Genomic DNA, 16930 nt, shown 5'->3' with positions numbered 1-16930 from the left:
ACACCCCTCACCTGATCAACCAGCAGCTCCCATCCAGTCTCTATGGAGTCAGATCTGTCTCACAGGATGTAATCCAGAATAAACAAACCTGCAGGCTGCTCTCAGAAATGAACTTTTTTATTTACATTTTGTTTTTGTTAGTTATTGTTATTCATATTTTACAATATAAACATTTTAAAGCTTTTTCAAACAGCAGTTTCAAATTTCTATTCTTTAATTTAAAGATTTATTGGTTCATACTTATCTCTAGATTATTTTTAAGGTATTTCTATTTCCCATTACCACTTCATCAGAAGTGGTAATATCACAAATTAATGTACAACAATAGATACCATACATTTTTACCAGGACGTGACATTTAATTGTTTGTGAGACAGATCTATAACCATTCACCTTCCCCACCCCTCAACCCCTGGCTGGGAAATGTTATTTTTCTGCACCACCATGTGCATGTCATCGAGTGCCACCCACCCCAGATGGTGATTTGATTTAGCTTTATAGATATCAGCCCTGGTAGTTGCATTATGATCTCAGGTCCTATATCTCTTCATGGCGCTTGGACATTCCTTGTGAGATCGAGAAGCCTCTTGCATGGCTTAGCCGGCTAAGTGCATGCTCTCAAGTCGTAAAGGCTCGTTGTCCATAAAGGGACGTCCTGGTGTAATTTTTCCTCATAAGTGTGTACAGTGTTTGCTTTAGCAGATCTCCATTCGTTCTACTCATTGTCATTCATATTGAAACAGTGCAGAGATTTGAATGTTGCCCAGTCAGCATTGGGTACTTCAGAAACATGTCTCTGATATTTGAAAACCAAGCCAAACAAAACGCGACGGAGGTCAGAAGAAAACAAACATCCAAAATGTCCACCTTCACGTTTCATGATGATGGACTTTTTTTTATCAGTGGTTGATTCAGACCTTGTCAGTAAACGCAGAGTCGTAGCTCTGACTTCCTCACGGACTCACTTGACCCTGACCCCATCTTTCAAAGCAGAGTTCTGAACTGTGCAGGTGGCTTGAGGTAGCTGTAGTAATTTTGATGAATGTAATGATCAACTTAACAATATTGTTTCCAGGATCAAACAGCTACTGCTCATGTGCTTTTTCTAAACTGTCTCAACACACATGGCAGTGAAGAGGCTGAGGTTTCTAAAGTTGTACACTGTATACATCTATGCTCACAAAATAATTTGATATAATTGCAATATGATTTCTCTACAGGTTAATGGTACCTCAAGATTATGACTTTTTATATTTCTCTGCCATCTTACTGTGTTGTAGATGTGCTCCTTGCAGATGTAAAATATGGTATATGATAAAATATAAGTAACTTCACTTACTTTGCCCTGAATAGAAATTCTTTTTAGACGGAGAAATGTTTCAGGCTTGTCTGAGAAACTACATATGGACATTTTTACAGATTTACCGTTTTCTAGTTTTCTAACTCAACAGTCAAATTTTAAGTTCCCCAAATTTGCTGTGAAGTCCCTATGTGGCACATTTCTGACTTTGGTGAATTCCAGCTGGAGGAAACAGACTGGTAACAACCTTGGAACCTGGTTTTTATTACCATAGAAACCATTCACACCATTTTCATCTGTGTTATTGTTGTGTTGTTCTTTGCTGCTGTCTGACATGTTTCCCCAGAGGAGACGATAAAAGTAAAGTGAGGTGGTGAAGTCAAATTCATGTCTTTTCTTCTGAAGCCTTCTATCACAGCAGTACCTGTTGTTTTTCACATTCACTTTCTGTCCGAGGTGCTAACATGAAAGTGTTGTGTGGATTGATACAAACTTCAATGGATCGATCTGAAGTTACGCCCATCTGTGCCACAGGTGGTGAGTTCAACCAACGGGGAGCTGAATGCAGACGATCCGGCTCATTCCAACGCTCCGATTACAGCTCAGGCAGAGGGGGAAGTGGTCGATGAGGCCAAGTATGTGTCACACACCCGCCACACCTCTCCTCCATGTCCATCTGTCGCTTCCTCTCTTTTCTGCTCCTCCTCTCTTCCTCTCTCTCTGTCTCTCTCTCGCCACCTTTTGCCATGCTGTGGAATTGTGACAGCCCCCACCCCCAGCTGTCATCCTGCCTTATTATCTTCTGCCTGTTTGGGGGGGGGTTGATCTTGATTGTGTCTATGCTTTTCTACTTCTTTATAGAAAGAAAACTAATGTACGCACAACACAGACATCTCTGTAGTGTGCAGGTTAGGGTCGACATAACCTCTAGGACGCAGGACGTTCGGTAGAAATTCTGCTGCAGAGATCACGTTTTTGTTTATAGCACATCAAGACAAGAATTAGCTCTTACAACCAAAAGCTCTCAAATTTTTGTCTTTCCAAGCTGAAGATCTCCGTCTGCTTCTTCCACATGTTTAGCTCCTCCTTTCAGCTTCCTCCAGAGAATCTCCTGCTTTATTCTCACAGTGGATCATTCAAAGTTTTTACTATATTCAGAATTTCTACTTGGGGGCTGGCAGGAGAAGTTTTTTATGTTTGTGCATACAGATCCCCTGGAGAAAGTCAGGAGCTTATCTGGAACCCAGTGCACGCCTGAAAGCGGCTTTCAAATTTTAGTAGCCTGGACATGTTAAAGAAACACCTGGCTGTTATTTCTTTATCAGTAGCAGTAATGCAATGCAGATCCTGTCAGTTCACTGAAACAGCCAGTTGAGATCACACCAGACCGTCCATGTTATAACTTGGTCACATGGATAAAGATGATGCACTTGATGTCACTTCTTTCTCTCCACGAGGAGACAAACATGAGAAGGAGAAGAAACCGTTTCTTTCAGTTTATCTAAGAGCTGGTTGCACCAGCTAAAGAGCTATCTTTGCTAATCTTCAGCACCAGTAGCTGGAATGATGCCACACTACACGGCTGGACGCCCACTCTGCAAAAACTGCACTGCTGGCTGAATGTCATGTGGCTGAGCTGACTGAGAAGAACTGAGAGAAGTTCTCCTGTGGCCCAAAGCTCTGGGATTAAAATTACAAATATATTCATGGAGAAAATAAGCTCTTTGCAGTTGCTGTTTGAGGTGGATTTATAGTTAACAGCCAGCATATTATTTGTTTGATAAAGATACGAACGGGAGATTTTGCTCCAGCTACAAAAACAAATGCCAAGACATTTACAAAGACCTCTGTTGCCACACTTACACTGAACATTTTATCCCAAGACAGAACCCCACAATAGATACAGCTCAAACAGTTTGTCCCTGCTCTCCCCTTTAGGTCACTAGGCACTAAATTACACACACATCCATCACTTCTGTAAATGTGCCCATTTTTTTTATCAAGATCCATAAATAATTCCCCATCTTGCTATGTTTGAGAAAAATAAATAAATTCCTGTATCCACATTACAATCAAACCAAGGAGCAATCATAACCTCCTCAGCGGAGTATTAAAGCAAAGTGAACTCATTCTCCTGAAGTCCATGTTCATCCTGTAGCCTTGTAATAAATGATAATGTTTCCTATTGCACTAAACTTTATTTCCCAATACATCTTGTAAATCTGGACGTAAGATATCTTTACGTTTGTCTCTCAGTTCAGCTCAGTTACACTCATAAACTGCAGAGATTTACCATCAAGGTCTGTGTCGAATACGATTCTGTTCTACGAGTCTCTTCATGAATCTCCCAGAGGTTCCGTCACTTCAGTCTGTGCTTGTTTCTGATGTCAGGTCTTCCTCCGGTCCCTCCATTCACACGAAGAATACGTAATGTTTCAAATGCAGTTTAATTTGTGCTTAGCCTTGAAATGACTGGTTTTCATCAGTAATACAACTAAATATATGATTTACAAATATGTCAGTCAGACTCATCCTGGACTGTTTGTGATGTTTTAATCCAAGCTGCAGTTCCACCAGTTAGGAGACAGACATTCAGTGTCCCCCCCTGAAATTCTCTCATATAAACAATCAATCCATCTTTTAGAAAGGATCATAATTTTAAAGGGACATTAAAGCACATTCTTTTCTCAAATGCAGCATAAATTACACAACACATTTAGATATTCACACCCAAGAATCCTGGGAGACATGTGAGGCTACAGAGTAGATGTTCTCTAATCTGTTCCTGCTTTAAACCTCCCGAACTTTCCCTCTGGCATCCACCTGTGTCCTGTTGGTGTGTGTGTGTGTGTGTGTGCATGTTCGTGTGGCATGTGCCCCGTCCCATCATCCTGGTCTTGCTGTATTAATCTATCTTTCTTTTCTCTTTACACTCTTTCCTCTCTCTTCTTCTGTAGCTGCGTGAAAATGCTCAACCTGTGGTGAGTCCCTCTCTGCTCGTCCACATCAGACTCATGGGACAGGGAGTGGACCAGCCTAGGCTGGAGGAGTTGTTATTCACATTGTTTTATCTACGTCTCTCACTGGTACAACAGTGACACATGTTTCTGAGAACACTGTCTGCCGTGTGTGATATCACGTTTCTGCCCTTTTATCCACCACCACCCGACGTTAAATAGAAAATGAGTAAAGAATAAACCATGCTACAATGTGAGTTAGCCAAAGACTGTATATAAAGACGGAGGACATGTCAGCGTCTCAATCGCCACCTGGTGGTTGATCATGAATCACATCTTTTCCATTGGTCAGTGAATGGGACATGGACCAGACCTGAGCACCACACATGTTGAGGCTTGATCCCTCCTGACCCACCTCTCGGCTGCGTGTCTCCCCTCCTCTCTCGCCCCCATTTCACACTGAGTCTCCTCTTAAAAAGAAAAAATTATCTAAAAAGTAAAAGTATGCATCACATACATTTATCTTAATGATGGTTTCTTTCATTTCAGGTAGTTCTTAGCACATTCAGTCATTATTTTTCTGTTTCTATAATTTACTTTTAAAGTGGCTCTACCCCCAAATCACTAATCCTCAAACTCTGGCTCCACATTCACAAGATGGCGGCTTTCTTATCCGTGATATTTTATTTACTTTATCTCTGGACAGTGGGCGGAGGTGAAGACGCTTCGTCCATCTTTATATTCAGTCGATGGTGTTTTAGTTCAAACTTGAGCAAACGTCACGTCAGGGCAGAAAGAATAAATAAGCTTAATATATTTTTAACAAATCATCCTAATATTTGTGACTAAGCTCTTTTTAGGGTAAGGGTCTTTGAGCTCTTGTTGCATGGTGCACCATTATTTATTGATAGATGAATCTTAAAGTGTCCAGTCACTGTCCTATGTCTTCATCCACGGCTTTGTTTCTTGTCTTTGTATGTCTTTATTGATCATTCAGGCTCATCCTGTCTTGTGTTCTTTGTGTGCACTGCTCCATTCACTGCAACGATCTGTTGTTCAACCCCCCATTTTTTATTCTTCAAAATGGGAGATGAATAAAACACGTGGAGGATGGAAATGGACCTGTCTTGTCCTTTAATGCTAAAGTTTTACTAATCAAACCTTTCGGCAGCTGCAGTTCTCATTGTTACATGACTCGGATCAGGCTCTTGTGATTTTTAACGCACTAATTGAAGCAGTCCGCTTGTGTTTGCTCTTTCTTTAGCTTCATCTGACACCTCGCTCATCTGCATGTCTATTGAACATCCGTCTCTGTCCGCAGGTGCTGCTGTTTCTTCAAGCGAAAACGAAAGAAGAACACGCAGAGGCACAAATGATCGTCCGCCACCGGCCTGAAACATTCCAAGTGTCCGGCTCAGTTGATTGTGATTTCAGAAATCAAAAACGGTCCCATTCAGAAATTGAAGAGGGAGACGACGGAAAGATCTTGATTGAATTGCGCTCCGGAGGGACCAGTTAAATATGGTTTGAAATGTACAAGACGCTTGTGTCTTTTGATGGGAGTCCTGTTTTAAAGTTTTTCTTGTTTTTAAATATTTTCCCCTCCTCCAAGATGTGTGGGAATGTTCTGCAGGCCAGTCGGCCAAATGGGAACGGTTCGTTGGATTTTTGCAGGGGATAATCTTTTTTTTTTTTTTTTTTTTTTTTCCTCCACAAGACGCCCAGCATTTGTATTTTTCTTTCCTCGTTTTTTTCCAGTTGTTTATCGTCTGTGGTATTGCAAAGAAAGAGACAGGTCTTCCTGTTTAATCTTACCACCTTCAACCTGTTGCGTTCTATGATTTTTATTTGTTTAACTCACAAAATCGTATTTTCGTTACCCCTCTGTCCCAGTTCGAGGTGTTTTGCCTGTGATTAGTTTGCGAACTCATTTTGACACAAAGCCCTTCTGGTCCTCCCTGACGTGAGGCTGAATGTAAACCTGAACACACACGGAGCCAGGAGTGGTAACAGAGAGCGTCAGTCTGCCGGCCCCTGCACTTTTTATCCTCCAAAGAGGTCGACCCTGGAACTGGGACCCGGGCCTGAGAGGACAGAAGACCACAGACGTCTCCTGCACTGCGTTCTCTTGGGATGATTTCTGCTCGCGCTGCTTGGTTAAATCGCTCCCCTTTAACCACGCCGCTCTCAAAACACACTACAGTCTCTTCTGACTCTGCAGTTTTGCTCCTGTCGGCTTTTGTGATGATGAGCGGCAGCCTGACACTTGTAGATGTGGCTGAAAAAAAAATGCTATTTATGCTATTTATCTCTTGATTGACACCAGTTTTCTTACTAATTCTAACACATACACACTGAATGTATGGACAGTAAGGTAAATGACTTTGGGGCAATCTTATAATCTGTTATGCGCATGGAAAAGAAATTGCAGTAAAGGCGGTAAGACCAATGTTTAAAAAAGGAAAAAAAGTGAGACCAAAATCAAGTGGATTTGTGGGAGAGTCTTAATTGTTCTTGATCTTAATAATGTGATGGTTAATAATGGACTCTGCGGACTCTGGGGGATGTTGCTTTGGAGCGACAAGAGAAACGGGCGTGATTTGCCTCGGAGATGAAATCACAGCCTCTCGACGCTGCTGTCCGATGCCTTAACCCCAACCTGTCGACCACCACGCCACCCGTCGGTTACACACGTCGGCAGCGTGATGGTTTGTGAGATTTTTGCGGCGCGGTTTGTCCGGCGGTCGCCTGCATCATAACGTTGCCGACTGTCCCCAGATAGTATCAGAGTAGTGAATGACTTCCTGTGTAACACTGAAGATGTATTATGGAGAGAGCGATGCCAAATGGAAGGTTTGGTGTAATAATCTGTGATGGTGTTAAGACGTCCCTGCCCCTCCCCCGTGTCTCGTCCGAAGACCCCTGTGCTGCAAAGCGATGTTTGATGTTCGAGTCCCGCAGAGAGAAAACCTCATGGTGGATGAGAACGTGTTCATGCCATTTGTTTTGAATTAGCGTCACGGAGGACTGCCTTGAAACAATATCCTCGACACGTCACCTTGCCTATCCTCCGAACAGAGAGTCAATTACCGTACATAGTAGTTTTATTTTTTTATTTTATATCTTGCTAATGTGAATTGTTTTTGTTTTTCCATTCCAAATAGCCATGGTTTTATGGGGAAAGAGAGGGTAACAAAAAAGAAGATAGAAAAAAAAAAAAGCTTGAAACCATGACTGCACTACATTTGTTGACCCCGGCTTTCCCTGACGAGACCCCGCCTTCTTAATACTGTACTTCAAACGTGCTCATTACTTTAACTGTAGCTGCCTCGTGTGCTCAGCCTTCCCTATAGGGTGCAGGGAATACACTTTAAATTCATTTTTACCCCCCCACCCACCCTCTCCTTTATTTTGTGCCATGACGCCCTCCTCCCACCGCCCCCTGCCCCCCCCCACTCCTCTCTGCACAGTCACCCATGCAAGTCCTGGGTGAGTCGACTCTCAGTGGAGGGTTGGGTTTGGACGCTCTGTCCGTCATCTTTACAAATACAATGTTGTAGATGTTGCAAACTATCTCAATCCGTATGTAAACCTGCTTGTTGCGTGTATTTACACTGTATAGCTTTTTGATTTACTCTTACCCCTGACGTGTCAGTTACTCCAGGGTCTAAGTTATTGTGTTTAATGAAAGTACTTGAATATGAAAATCTATGGGACCTTTTTTTTCTGTTTGTTTTTATTGATTTCTCCGTCGTTATTGTAATAAATCACGTGTAGGATTTGAGGGGAATGGCGGGAAGACAGGCTATTTGAATGACAGATGTTCATTTCTCTGAGACGTCATAGTGCCTCTTGAGTGTGTCGGATGATGGATGAAGTTTTGCGGAGTCCTGTGCCAGTTGGTGTAAATGACCGGACGAGGCTCGGCCCGTTAGTTTCAGCCGGTAGAGGTGCGGTCAGATGTTGGTTTGGAGGTTAACGTCAAGCGTTTGTCTCTGTCAAACATTATCGTAATGTATTTTTATCCAGCGAGGGCGAATCACACGTTTTTTTCCGGACACCAAACCTGTGACATCTGCAGCACCTGGAGCGTTTGAGAAGAGTTGAAAGTATTTCTGTGTAGTGAGATGGATATCAAGACTATACAGCCTTCAGTGTTCCCCACCCCCCTCTGAATTCCCCGAGTGCCATTCCTGAGACTACTACTACTTGCCCATGCCTTTTACCTGTGCCAGAAAAAATATGAAGTTGAATGTTGGGTTGGTTTATTCTTTTCTTTTTCTTTTCTTTTTCTTGACCATCACATTCCCCCTCGAGTCCTTGATGTGTCCATTGTCATTTTTGAGAGAAACTCTCTAGTCAGTACCAGGAAGTGTTCGGAGAGAGTCGATTTCTTTCATTTACACCAAAAGAAACCGACTGATTATTTCAGAGTTGAACTTGTGACTGATCATCTGTACAACATCTGCTTCCTCTTTAAACTGTGGGTGGCCTCACTCTTTAGCTCACGGCTGAACTGGTAGATATAGACATCTTACTCTGGTGTATGTACTTTTTTTACTCCCTGGGCCTCGTGCAGAGCGACTATAGGAACGCTCTGTGTGGTTTGTATCTGCATGGCTTCTCTGGAGATGACAGTGAGTCGTCTCTCTGTGAATTTTCTCTCCTGTTGGGCTCATATACTGTTTGAGTCGTCACAGCTTCCAGTCCTCATGTACAGTAGAGAAACTTTTTTCTTGTCTTCTCACAGCACGTTCCATTTCAGTCCCCGTCATTTCTCATATTCTGTGTCTCACTTCAGTCAGACGTGTGTTTAGGGCTTGGTTGTGTGTAGCTCATCCCTGTGTGTCAAAGCTGTGTAAATCAAAGCGAAGGACAGTTGAAGTGTGAATGAATGGCTTCGGTCTCTTTGGGTTCTCTGGCACTTTTTCCTTGTTGCTGTACTGTAGACTTGTCTTGGATTTACTGTATATTGTTTCTTCGAGGGAGAGGTTTAGGGTGACATTTACTGCAATATTGTGATGATTATTTGAAAATTGTAAATTGTACAGTGTTCACAATTGTAGTCTTTGTTTTTTTTGGGGGGGGGGGGGGTCCATATGGAAATGTGTTTTCTGATTATTTTTTTCCTCTCAGACTGTGGAAAATCAGATTGTACAGCTGCAAGAGTTTATCCTCCCCTCAGCATTGTTTTTTTTTTTCTTTCTCAGAGCTATGATTAAGAGAGGTCTTAAAACTGTAAATAAATATTGTGTTGAAATATGAATGTCACTTCAAAAATGTATTCGGATGAGTTAGTCAAGGGCTTCACCAATGAGGGAGCCACATTTCTTCTTTTTATGGTTTCATATTTTTAATTTGCAGAAAGGTAAAGGTCCTTTTTATTTGAGATGCCTATGTTTTTTTGTTTTTTTTCCTCTTTGAATTCATATAAATACAATGTGTCACACATGAACCTTATAAAATCACTTTTTATTCCCTCCACACCTAAAGGGAAACTCCAGTTTGCACCCTTTTTTATGTAAAATAAAAGCTCTCTCCACCTTGTGGGAAAGTCTTCTGTGACGTGATTTGTACCAATTTCTCCTGAAACATGATTCACCGTTAATACAAATGAGTGAAAACATTTTCTCCATTATTAAAACAAGAAGGAATAAAAACACTCAGTAGCAATAATCAGATACAGTATTATTAAAATGAAAAGAATTGTAGATCTACAAAAAACAACAGAATAGCAATTAAATAAGAATACTTTAACTTTTTACACATTTATGAGCTGTTAGAATTTAACTTTTTAGCACAATTCAGACACATTCAACCATCACACATGCTGTTAGAAGAAAAGCTGTATATCATGGAATACACAATGATTACCAAGTTTTACATGAGACAATATTTAAAAAGAAAAGTTTTATATCTGTATTTTTGTCTCAACTGTAACGTTACTGCTCTTAACTCAAATTACACTACTAGATGAAATCAAATATAATCAGTTATCAAATGTTTGAGCTGCTCGTTTTACTTCACATGCTGTTTTCTACGATGGCAGAGAGCGTTCAGAGCACGGCAAATTAAGAAAACAACTTCATCACTTTGACAAAATACGTTCAGCAAAAAAAATCACAACACAAATTCAGAAACGAGAGAAGAGCGAAAATTACAACAGACCCAAAAGAGCATTATTCTTAATTTGCACTTGTTTCGTTCTATTTGCATGTGTTGGATGAATTACTTTTTTTTTTTCATATTTACGTGTTTTATTAATTTGCAGAACATTGAGCTCTCTCGGCCACTGTAGTTCTCTCCTCCCGCCGCTAGCTGGCGGTGTTGTCCCGCTGCGTAGTGGCTGAAGCAGCCTATAAACTTCCTGTTTGACCCTCGGCCGCTTCTCTTCTTCCGGTCCAAGCCAACATGGTGGGTACCTGTAGAAACACTTGAGCTCGTCTCTCCTCACGATCCTCTGTAATCCTCAGCGTGTGTCTGCGTCCTGAGCGGCTTCACGCGTCAGTCCGCACACAAACATCTCAGATTATAACAAACACCGCGTTTTATCACGTTCGCCGATTAATTTCAGATTAAAAATGCTAAATGTTGCCGTTAGCTCCGGGAGCTAACAGGCTACAAACAACCAGAGGAGCACCGGCGCTGCTCGTGTGTTTCTGTAGAATGAGCAGCTTCGTCTCAGTCTGTGTCCCCGTTCACTTTGAATGTGACTTCAACACTGATAGTTTGACACAAGCTGCTTCTTATCCGTTCATTTCATCCAGATTTAACTCGAGCAAACAGAGAACGTCCAGGACAAGCTGAACGATGTGAAGATTAAATGATTTAATCACGTTTTCTTTCTCTGGAGGAAAAAAAGCTGTAAAAATAATGTAGATTAAAGGTTTAACAAATCATGTGAATCAATTTCAGCTTTGTTAATTGATGAAGCACATTTTTAAACTCATTTAATTATTTTAAATTTCTTTAGCTAAACTTTCACAAATCTGAAAGTGTCAAATCATGTACTACCATATTCAGCTTTCATACCAGTGAAGTTCGAAACAAAGGATGAGTTACAGTATTAAAGTCATCTCAGCAACTTTTTTGTGTTTTCTCAATGTTGAGCAAAGTTGTTTCTGACTGTTCAGGGATTACATTTCTTTTAATTTACACTTTAGTTCATTTAACAGTTTTAAAGTCTTGAGTTTCATTCATGGGCCTAAAATTTTTAATTTTATCTGATTGATTTATCAAAATTCTGTTTCCAGTTTGTGTTTAATAATAAGTACATTGTTAGGAACCATTGTTATTTACTGCCGGGAAGTAAAGTCAGTATTTCAAGGTCTTTTCAATAGTTTTAAAAAGGTTTTAAATAGAAACCTATAGAAACCCAGAGCAGTAAAGTGACTCGTACTGTGTCTGCGCGGTGAATTTATTTGCTTGGAAAACTAAAAAATAAGATCTTTAAGAAACAGTACAAAAGCACCACTGTTGGGAAATTCCACCAGTTTATAATTATTATAGTTATTGAGGTGTATTATTGATTCGTTCACTGTGTTTTTGAAGAGACAAACTAATAAGAGCCACAGCTGAATGACCTGTGAACGGAGTCGTTTTTGTTTGGCTTCCCCTCAGGGTCGAGTCAGGACCAAGACGGTCAAGAAGGCCGCCAGGGTCATCATCGAGAAATACTACACACGTCTGGGCAACGACTTCCACGTCAACAAGAGGGTGTGCGAGGAGATCGCCATCATCCCCAGCAAACCGCTGCGCAACAAAATTGCAGGGTAAGTGGCATCAAACCTTTTGCTGCTGCTCTTATCGATGTTTTCTGGAGAAAGTCTCTCCTGCTGGCTGATGTTCAGATCCTCAGATTAGTTTTATGAGCTGTGTGAGACTCGCTCAGCGCAGTTTGACCTCAGATTTGATGATGTCACTGGGGATCCTGCGTGAGCTTTGATCAGGTTAATGTGCTGACTCACGTTTTATTGTTGATGAAAGTGTCTGTTGCATTAGTAGAAAGACAAAGTATTTATGAATGTTCTGTGCTGCTGGTTGTGGTCGTTTGTCCGGCAACTCTTAGATCTCGCCTTCTCACAGTGGCAGGAAAATGATGGGATGTTGTCTTGGTTTCATGCTGAATAAAAAGAGTTCCTGAGTCTCTCCTGGTTCTGTTTGTTCTGGTCTGCGTCAGACGTAGAAATGTTCGTGGTTGAAGCCTCTTTACTTAAAGCACATTCGCTTTTATCCAAAGCTGACCTTCTGGTCGGAGACGACTGCTCTACCCCTCAGCTGTAACCTGTCATGCATTCTTGCCTCAGTAAGACTTAATGTGTTATCATAGTAAGTCGAGGACTGGAAATGTGCACTGCTCCATGTAGTTTGTTTTTTATACAACAGCTGATAAGATGTGTGTTGTTCACACACACAGATTTGTGGAATTATTTTTTGTCCATTCTTTTCATCTAAATGTTGTATTTGTATCATGAACTTGAGTAGTTGACCTGTTCCTGTACTCACACTAACCACGTGCTCCTGCTTGTGTATCAGGTATGTGACTCACCTGATGAAGCGGATCCAGCGTGGTCCAGTCAGAGGAATCTCCATTAAGCTGCAGGAGGAGGAGAGGGAGAGGAGGGACAACTACGTCCCAGAGGTTGGTCCACCATCTTTTCCTCGTCTTTAACAGAAAGACTAAGTCTTTTATTTAATTCAGTGGCTGCTGCTGTTAAATGTATTCCCCAAGAAATGAAGAAAAATCCACGGTTCAAACGACTGATTCTCTTTTTTAACTCTACTCCTGTAGATTTCTGCTCTGGACCAGGAGCTCATCGAGGTAGATCCAGACACAAAGGAAATGCTCAAGATGCTGGTAAGTGTGAAATATATATTAATCAGAGATTTTATTTAATGTCTCATTTAGACCAACATATATTCAATTTGACAAGAAACTGACTGACAATCTTTTGACTTGTCAATGATTGAACGGTTTATCGGCAGATTACTCGATACATAAAAAATGATCAGTTGTGACCTTGTTTTGTTTGATAACTGACTGAAACGATGATTAACTACAGGAAAGAAGCTGAATCCTTTTCTGTCTTTGCAGCTTTAACAGAATCTGTTGGTGACTTCCCCTGATAGAAACAGACGTGAAATATTCCTTTTTACTTATCTGACTCCTGACGACTGTTTCTTCCTCTTGCAGGATTTCGGTGGCCTCTCCAGCCTTCAAGTCACTCAGCCAACTATTGGAATGAACTTCAAGACGCCTCGAGGACTGTAATCATGTGTCATAAGTGTCTTAATAAAGAGATGTAATTGTAAAGAAGACTTTTCTCTTATTTATTCAGGAAGTGATGGTTAATGATCTTTTCTAAATGACAATGATTAACAGCAAAAAAATCATCTCAAGCCTCTGGTGGGAAGTAACTCAACACATTCTCTAGGACGATTTTGTGGTACTTTAAAGTGCAGTGTGTAGAAGTTTGTGATATCTAGTGTTGAAGTTGCATATTCCTGCTGAACACCCCTCACCTCACCCTCCCCTTCTACACATGAAAAAGAACCTGTGGTAGCTTCAGTTGTCATAAAAACTCAAAAGGTGCTTAGTTTGTCCAGTCTGGACTAATGTAAAAAACATGGCGGCCTCCGTAGAGAGGGTCCCCTCCATGTAAATATAAAGTATTTAAATATAAAGTATTTAAATATAAAGGACCTTCTCTGGGGTAAAGAAAACTACAATTCATACAATTTAGATGAAACAAACTAGTGAAAACATCATGAGGATTATTCTACTTTATATTTTGGCCAATCGTTCCCTTTCACCTAAATCTTACACACTGGACCTTTAATGTCTCTATTTGATGAAATGTGTACTTTAATGATAACGCATGTTAATGTGTCTTGTCTTATCTGGTCTATAGTTACATTTCACATTAAGACCTCAAACACAACTGGAATGGCTCTCAGCAGAGCACATACAGTTGTGTTGAAAATAATAGCAGTCCCACATCACCAGCAAGATAAATCACTGTTTCTGTTAGAATGTCCACTTCTACACTGCAGGTATGTTTCTAGAAGGTTTGGTAAAGGTATAGAAAACCAACAGACCCCACAGGCATGACGTGCATGCTGCTGATTCTGTGAGACTGAATCATTTACTGAAAGGGGCGTGTTCAAAACAATAGCAGTGCCGAGTTCAATTAGTGAGGTCTTTGATTATGTGGAAAATATAGGTGTTAAACAGGTGGCCCTTATTTTAGGATCAAGGCAACTGACGCTGCATATGCTGGCTGTGCATTTGTCCTGAAAAAACTAAAATGGGTCGTTCAAGACACTGTTCAGAAGAAGAGCGTTCTTTGATTAATTAATTAATAAAAGAGGGGAAAACCTATAAAGAAGTGCAGAACCTGATAGGCTGCTCAGCTAAAATGATATCAAATGCTTTAAAATGGCAGCCAAAACCAGAAAGGCGAGCAAGAAAAAGAAAAACGACTATTCGAATGGATCGGAGAATAACCAAGATGGTAAAGGCTCAGCCAGTGATCAGCTCCAGGAGGATCAAAGAAGATCTAAGATTACCTGTGAGTACTGTAACAATCAGACGACGTCTATGTGAAGCCGAGCTACCAGCAAGAAGCCCCCGCAAAGTCCCATTGTTCAAAAAAATACATGTTCTGAAGCGGTTACAATTTGCCAAAGAACACATTGACTGGCCTAAAATGAAATGGCATAATATTTTGTGGACTGATGAGAGTAAGATTGTCTAAGGGCCACAGACAGTTTGTCAGACATCCTGCAAACACTGAATTCAAGCCACAGTACACAGTGAAGACGGTGAAGCATGGCGGTGCAAGCATCATGATATGGGGATGTTTCTCGTCTTATGGCGTTGGTCCTATTTATCGCATACCAGGGATCACGGATCAGTTTGAGTACATCAGAATACTGGAAGAAGTCATGTTGCCGTATGCTGAAGAGGAAATGCCCTTGAAATGGGTGTTTCAACAAGAAAATTACCCCAAACACACCAGCAAGCGAGCAAAATCATGGTTCCAGACAAACAGAATGCAAGTAATGGGGTGGCCAGCACAATCCCCGGACCTTAATCCCATAGAAAACTTGTGGGCTGACATAAAAAATGCTGTTCATGAGGCAAAACCAAGAAATGCAGAGGAATTGTGGAACGTAGTACAATTGTCCTGGGCTGCAGTACCTGTTGACCGGTGCCAGAAGGTGGTCGACTCCATGTACCACAGATGTGAAGCAGTTATCAGAAATTGTGGTTATGCAACTAAATATTAGTTTATGATTCTCAGGAAAGTTGAATCTTCAAGCATTTCTTAGTTTATACAGTAGATTTTTGAGTTTGTAAAGAAAGATGTCAAAACTGCTATTTTTTTTGAACATTAAATTTCTTGACTTTATGTAAAATATTATCAAATTCAATTACTTTTTCCAATTTTCTTGCTTTGAAAAAGAATGTGCAGTGTCCCCAATGCATTTGTGTTCATTAAAATACAATTTATTTGAATTTTGAGGTTTACTCACCTTTTTAAACACACTGCTATTATTATATGAATATAACTGTACCTCCACCAAAACCAAAGTCATTTTATCAAACAGCCCCATTTTCCCCATCAAGAACCTTGAATTCTGAGATTTCAAGTAAAATGTTTAAAGAACATTAAAATCTAGATGCTCTCAAAGTGACAGGGAGATTTTTCTGATCCCTAACGGCCTCAAATAAGTTAGAAAAGTAAATGCATCTGTGGTCTAACACCTTCCAGTTACTGCCAATATTAGAAGTTGCAAACAAAACAGTGGTTTCATGGGCCTGATGTCAACCTGGTAAAATTAGTAAAAACTAGAAGTTGCAGAAACCACATTTAAATTCATTAGATCCAGATTTTTTTCCAGGATCTGGAACAAATTGCACAAACTTTTTATCAAGATCAATGATTTCAAAAAATCTACAGAAATGTTTCTTTAATGTTAATATTAAAGAACGTGGGGGAAAGAAAGAACAACCCAGCTGATCGAACAGGCAGATGAAAACATGGCCACTTCAGCAGAGACACATTCAAACATGGTACAAACACTTTGAACTGATTTAAAAATTCACTTGGACTTGAAAATTCCAACAAAAAAAAAGGATGACCTGTAATAATAAAATTACCTGAATAGATTTTTGTGGGCACATTTGTTTGCACAATATATCTGGAAGGCATTGAGGGAATTTCTACAAATTTGGCTCAAACACAAACTCATAATAAAGGATTAAACGAGAGGAGTTTAGTCGCCAAAGGTCAAGGTGGCCTCACAAACTGCTCTTCTTGAAAGTGATCTCGATCAGCTTGAGGGAATCTCCTCAGATTTGGTGCGAATTGAATGTGATAAAAACAGAATCTACCCTTTGTGGCGGAGGAGGAGAACCGCAGCTTAGTGTTTCTAGTTTGTGCTTTTCTATACTATGACTGATGGACAGCAGTTCTGTGTCTGCAGCTCAGAATTAGCTGAGCACATCGGTTTTGTCTCAAGTTGGCTGGAGCAGCAGTTTCATTCCATCTGCATTTTAGAAATTGATGGGATGTCAGTTTTGACATCAGGGGAGAAAATTTTAATCTGACATTGACGATGAAGATGTTTGAACAGCGAATTATAAAAGCTTTTTTAGGATGAAGCT

The 16930-nt window shown here is 40.6% G+C and overlaps 2 protein-coding genes across 5 annotated transcripts in view; both read left to right on the top strand.

The window, feature by feature from the left end:
* Positions 1–9804, top strand: part of csnk1g1 (casein kinase 1, gamma 1) — a 29239-nt gene extending 19435 nt beyond the window's left edge. For 2 of the 4 annotated variants that reach the window (XM_069526043.1, XM_069526028.1), the window contains 3 exons: positions 1835–1935; positions 4258–4281; positions 5579–5964. In XM_069526043.1, coding sequence (XP_069382144.1) covers positions 1835–1935; positions 4258–4281; positions 5579–5633 — 180 coding nt within the window. In that variant the 3' untranslated portion in view covers positions 5634–5964. Of the gene's footprint in view, positions 1–1834; positions 1936–4257; positions 4282–5578 lie in introns of all 4 variants that reach the window. The other 2 variants (XM_069526046.1, XM_069526038.1) reach the window with 1 other exon arrangement.
* A 726-nt stretch (positions 9805–10530) lies between these two features.
* rps17 (ribosomal protein S17) lies at positions 10531–13570 on the top strand. Its single transcript, XM_020099448.2, has 5 exons — positions 10531–10671; positions 11878–12029; positions 12793–12898; positions 13049–13114; positions 13451–13570. The coding sequence occupies exons 1-5, from the start codon at positions 10669–10671 to the stop codon at positions 13526–13528; spliced, it is 405 nt and encodes a 134-aa protein (XP_019955007.1). The 5' UTR covers positions 10531–10668; the 3' UTR covers positions 13529–13570.
* Positions 13571–16930: the final 3360 nt, after the last annotated feature.

The sequence above is a fragment of the Paralichthys olivaceus genome, chromosome 1 (genome assembly GCF_024713975.1).
Source record: "Paralichthys olivaceus isolate ysfri-2021 chromosome 1, ASM2471397v2, whole genome shotgun sequence".
Taxonomy (NCBI): Eukaryota; Metazoa; Chordata; class Actinopteri; order Pleuronectiformes; family Paralichthyidae; genus Paralichthys; species Paralichthys olivaceus.
The sequence above is the reverse complement of the archived record's forward strand: the minus strand, read 5'-3'. Positions and strand labels throughout refer to the sequence as shown.

Bases quoted from the DNA above. Each gene is read 5' to 3' on its own strand.
- rps17 (XM_020099448.2), top strand. The intron at 12,030-12,792 runs GTAAGTGGCATC...CTTGTGTATCAG, and splicing joins CTGCGCAACAAAATTGCAGG to GTATGTGACTCACCTGATGA. The intron at 13,115-13,450 runs GTAAGTGTGAAA...TTCCTCTTGCAG, and splicing joins AGGAAATGCTCAAGATGCTG to GATTTCGGTGGCCTCTCCAG.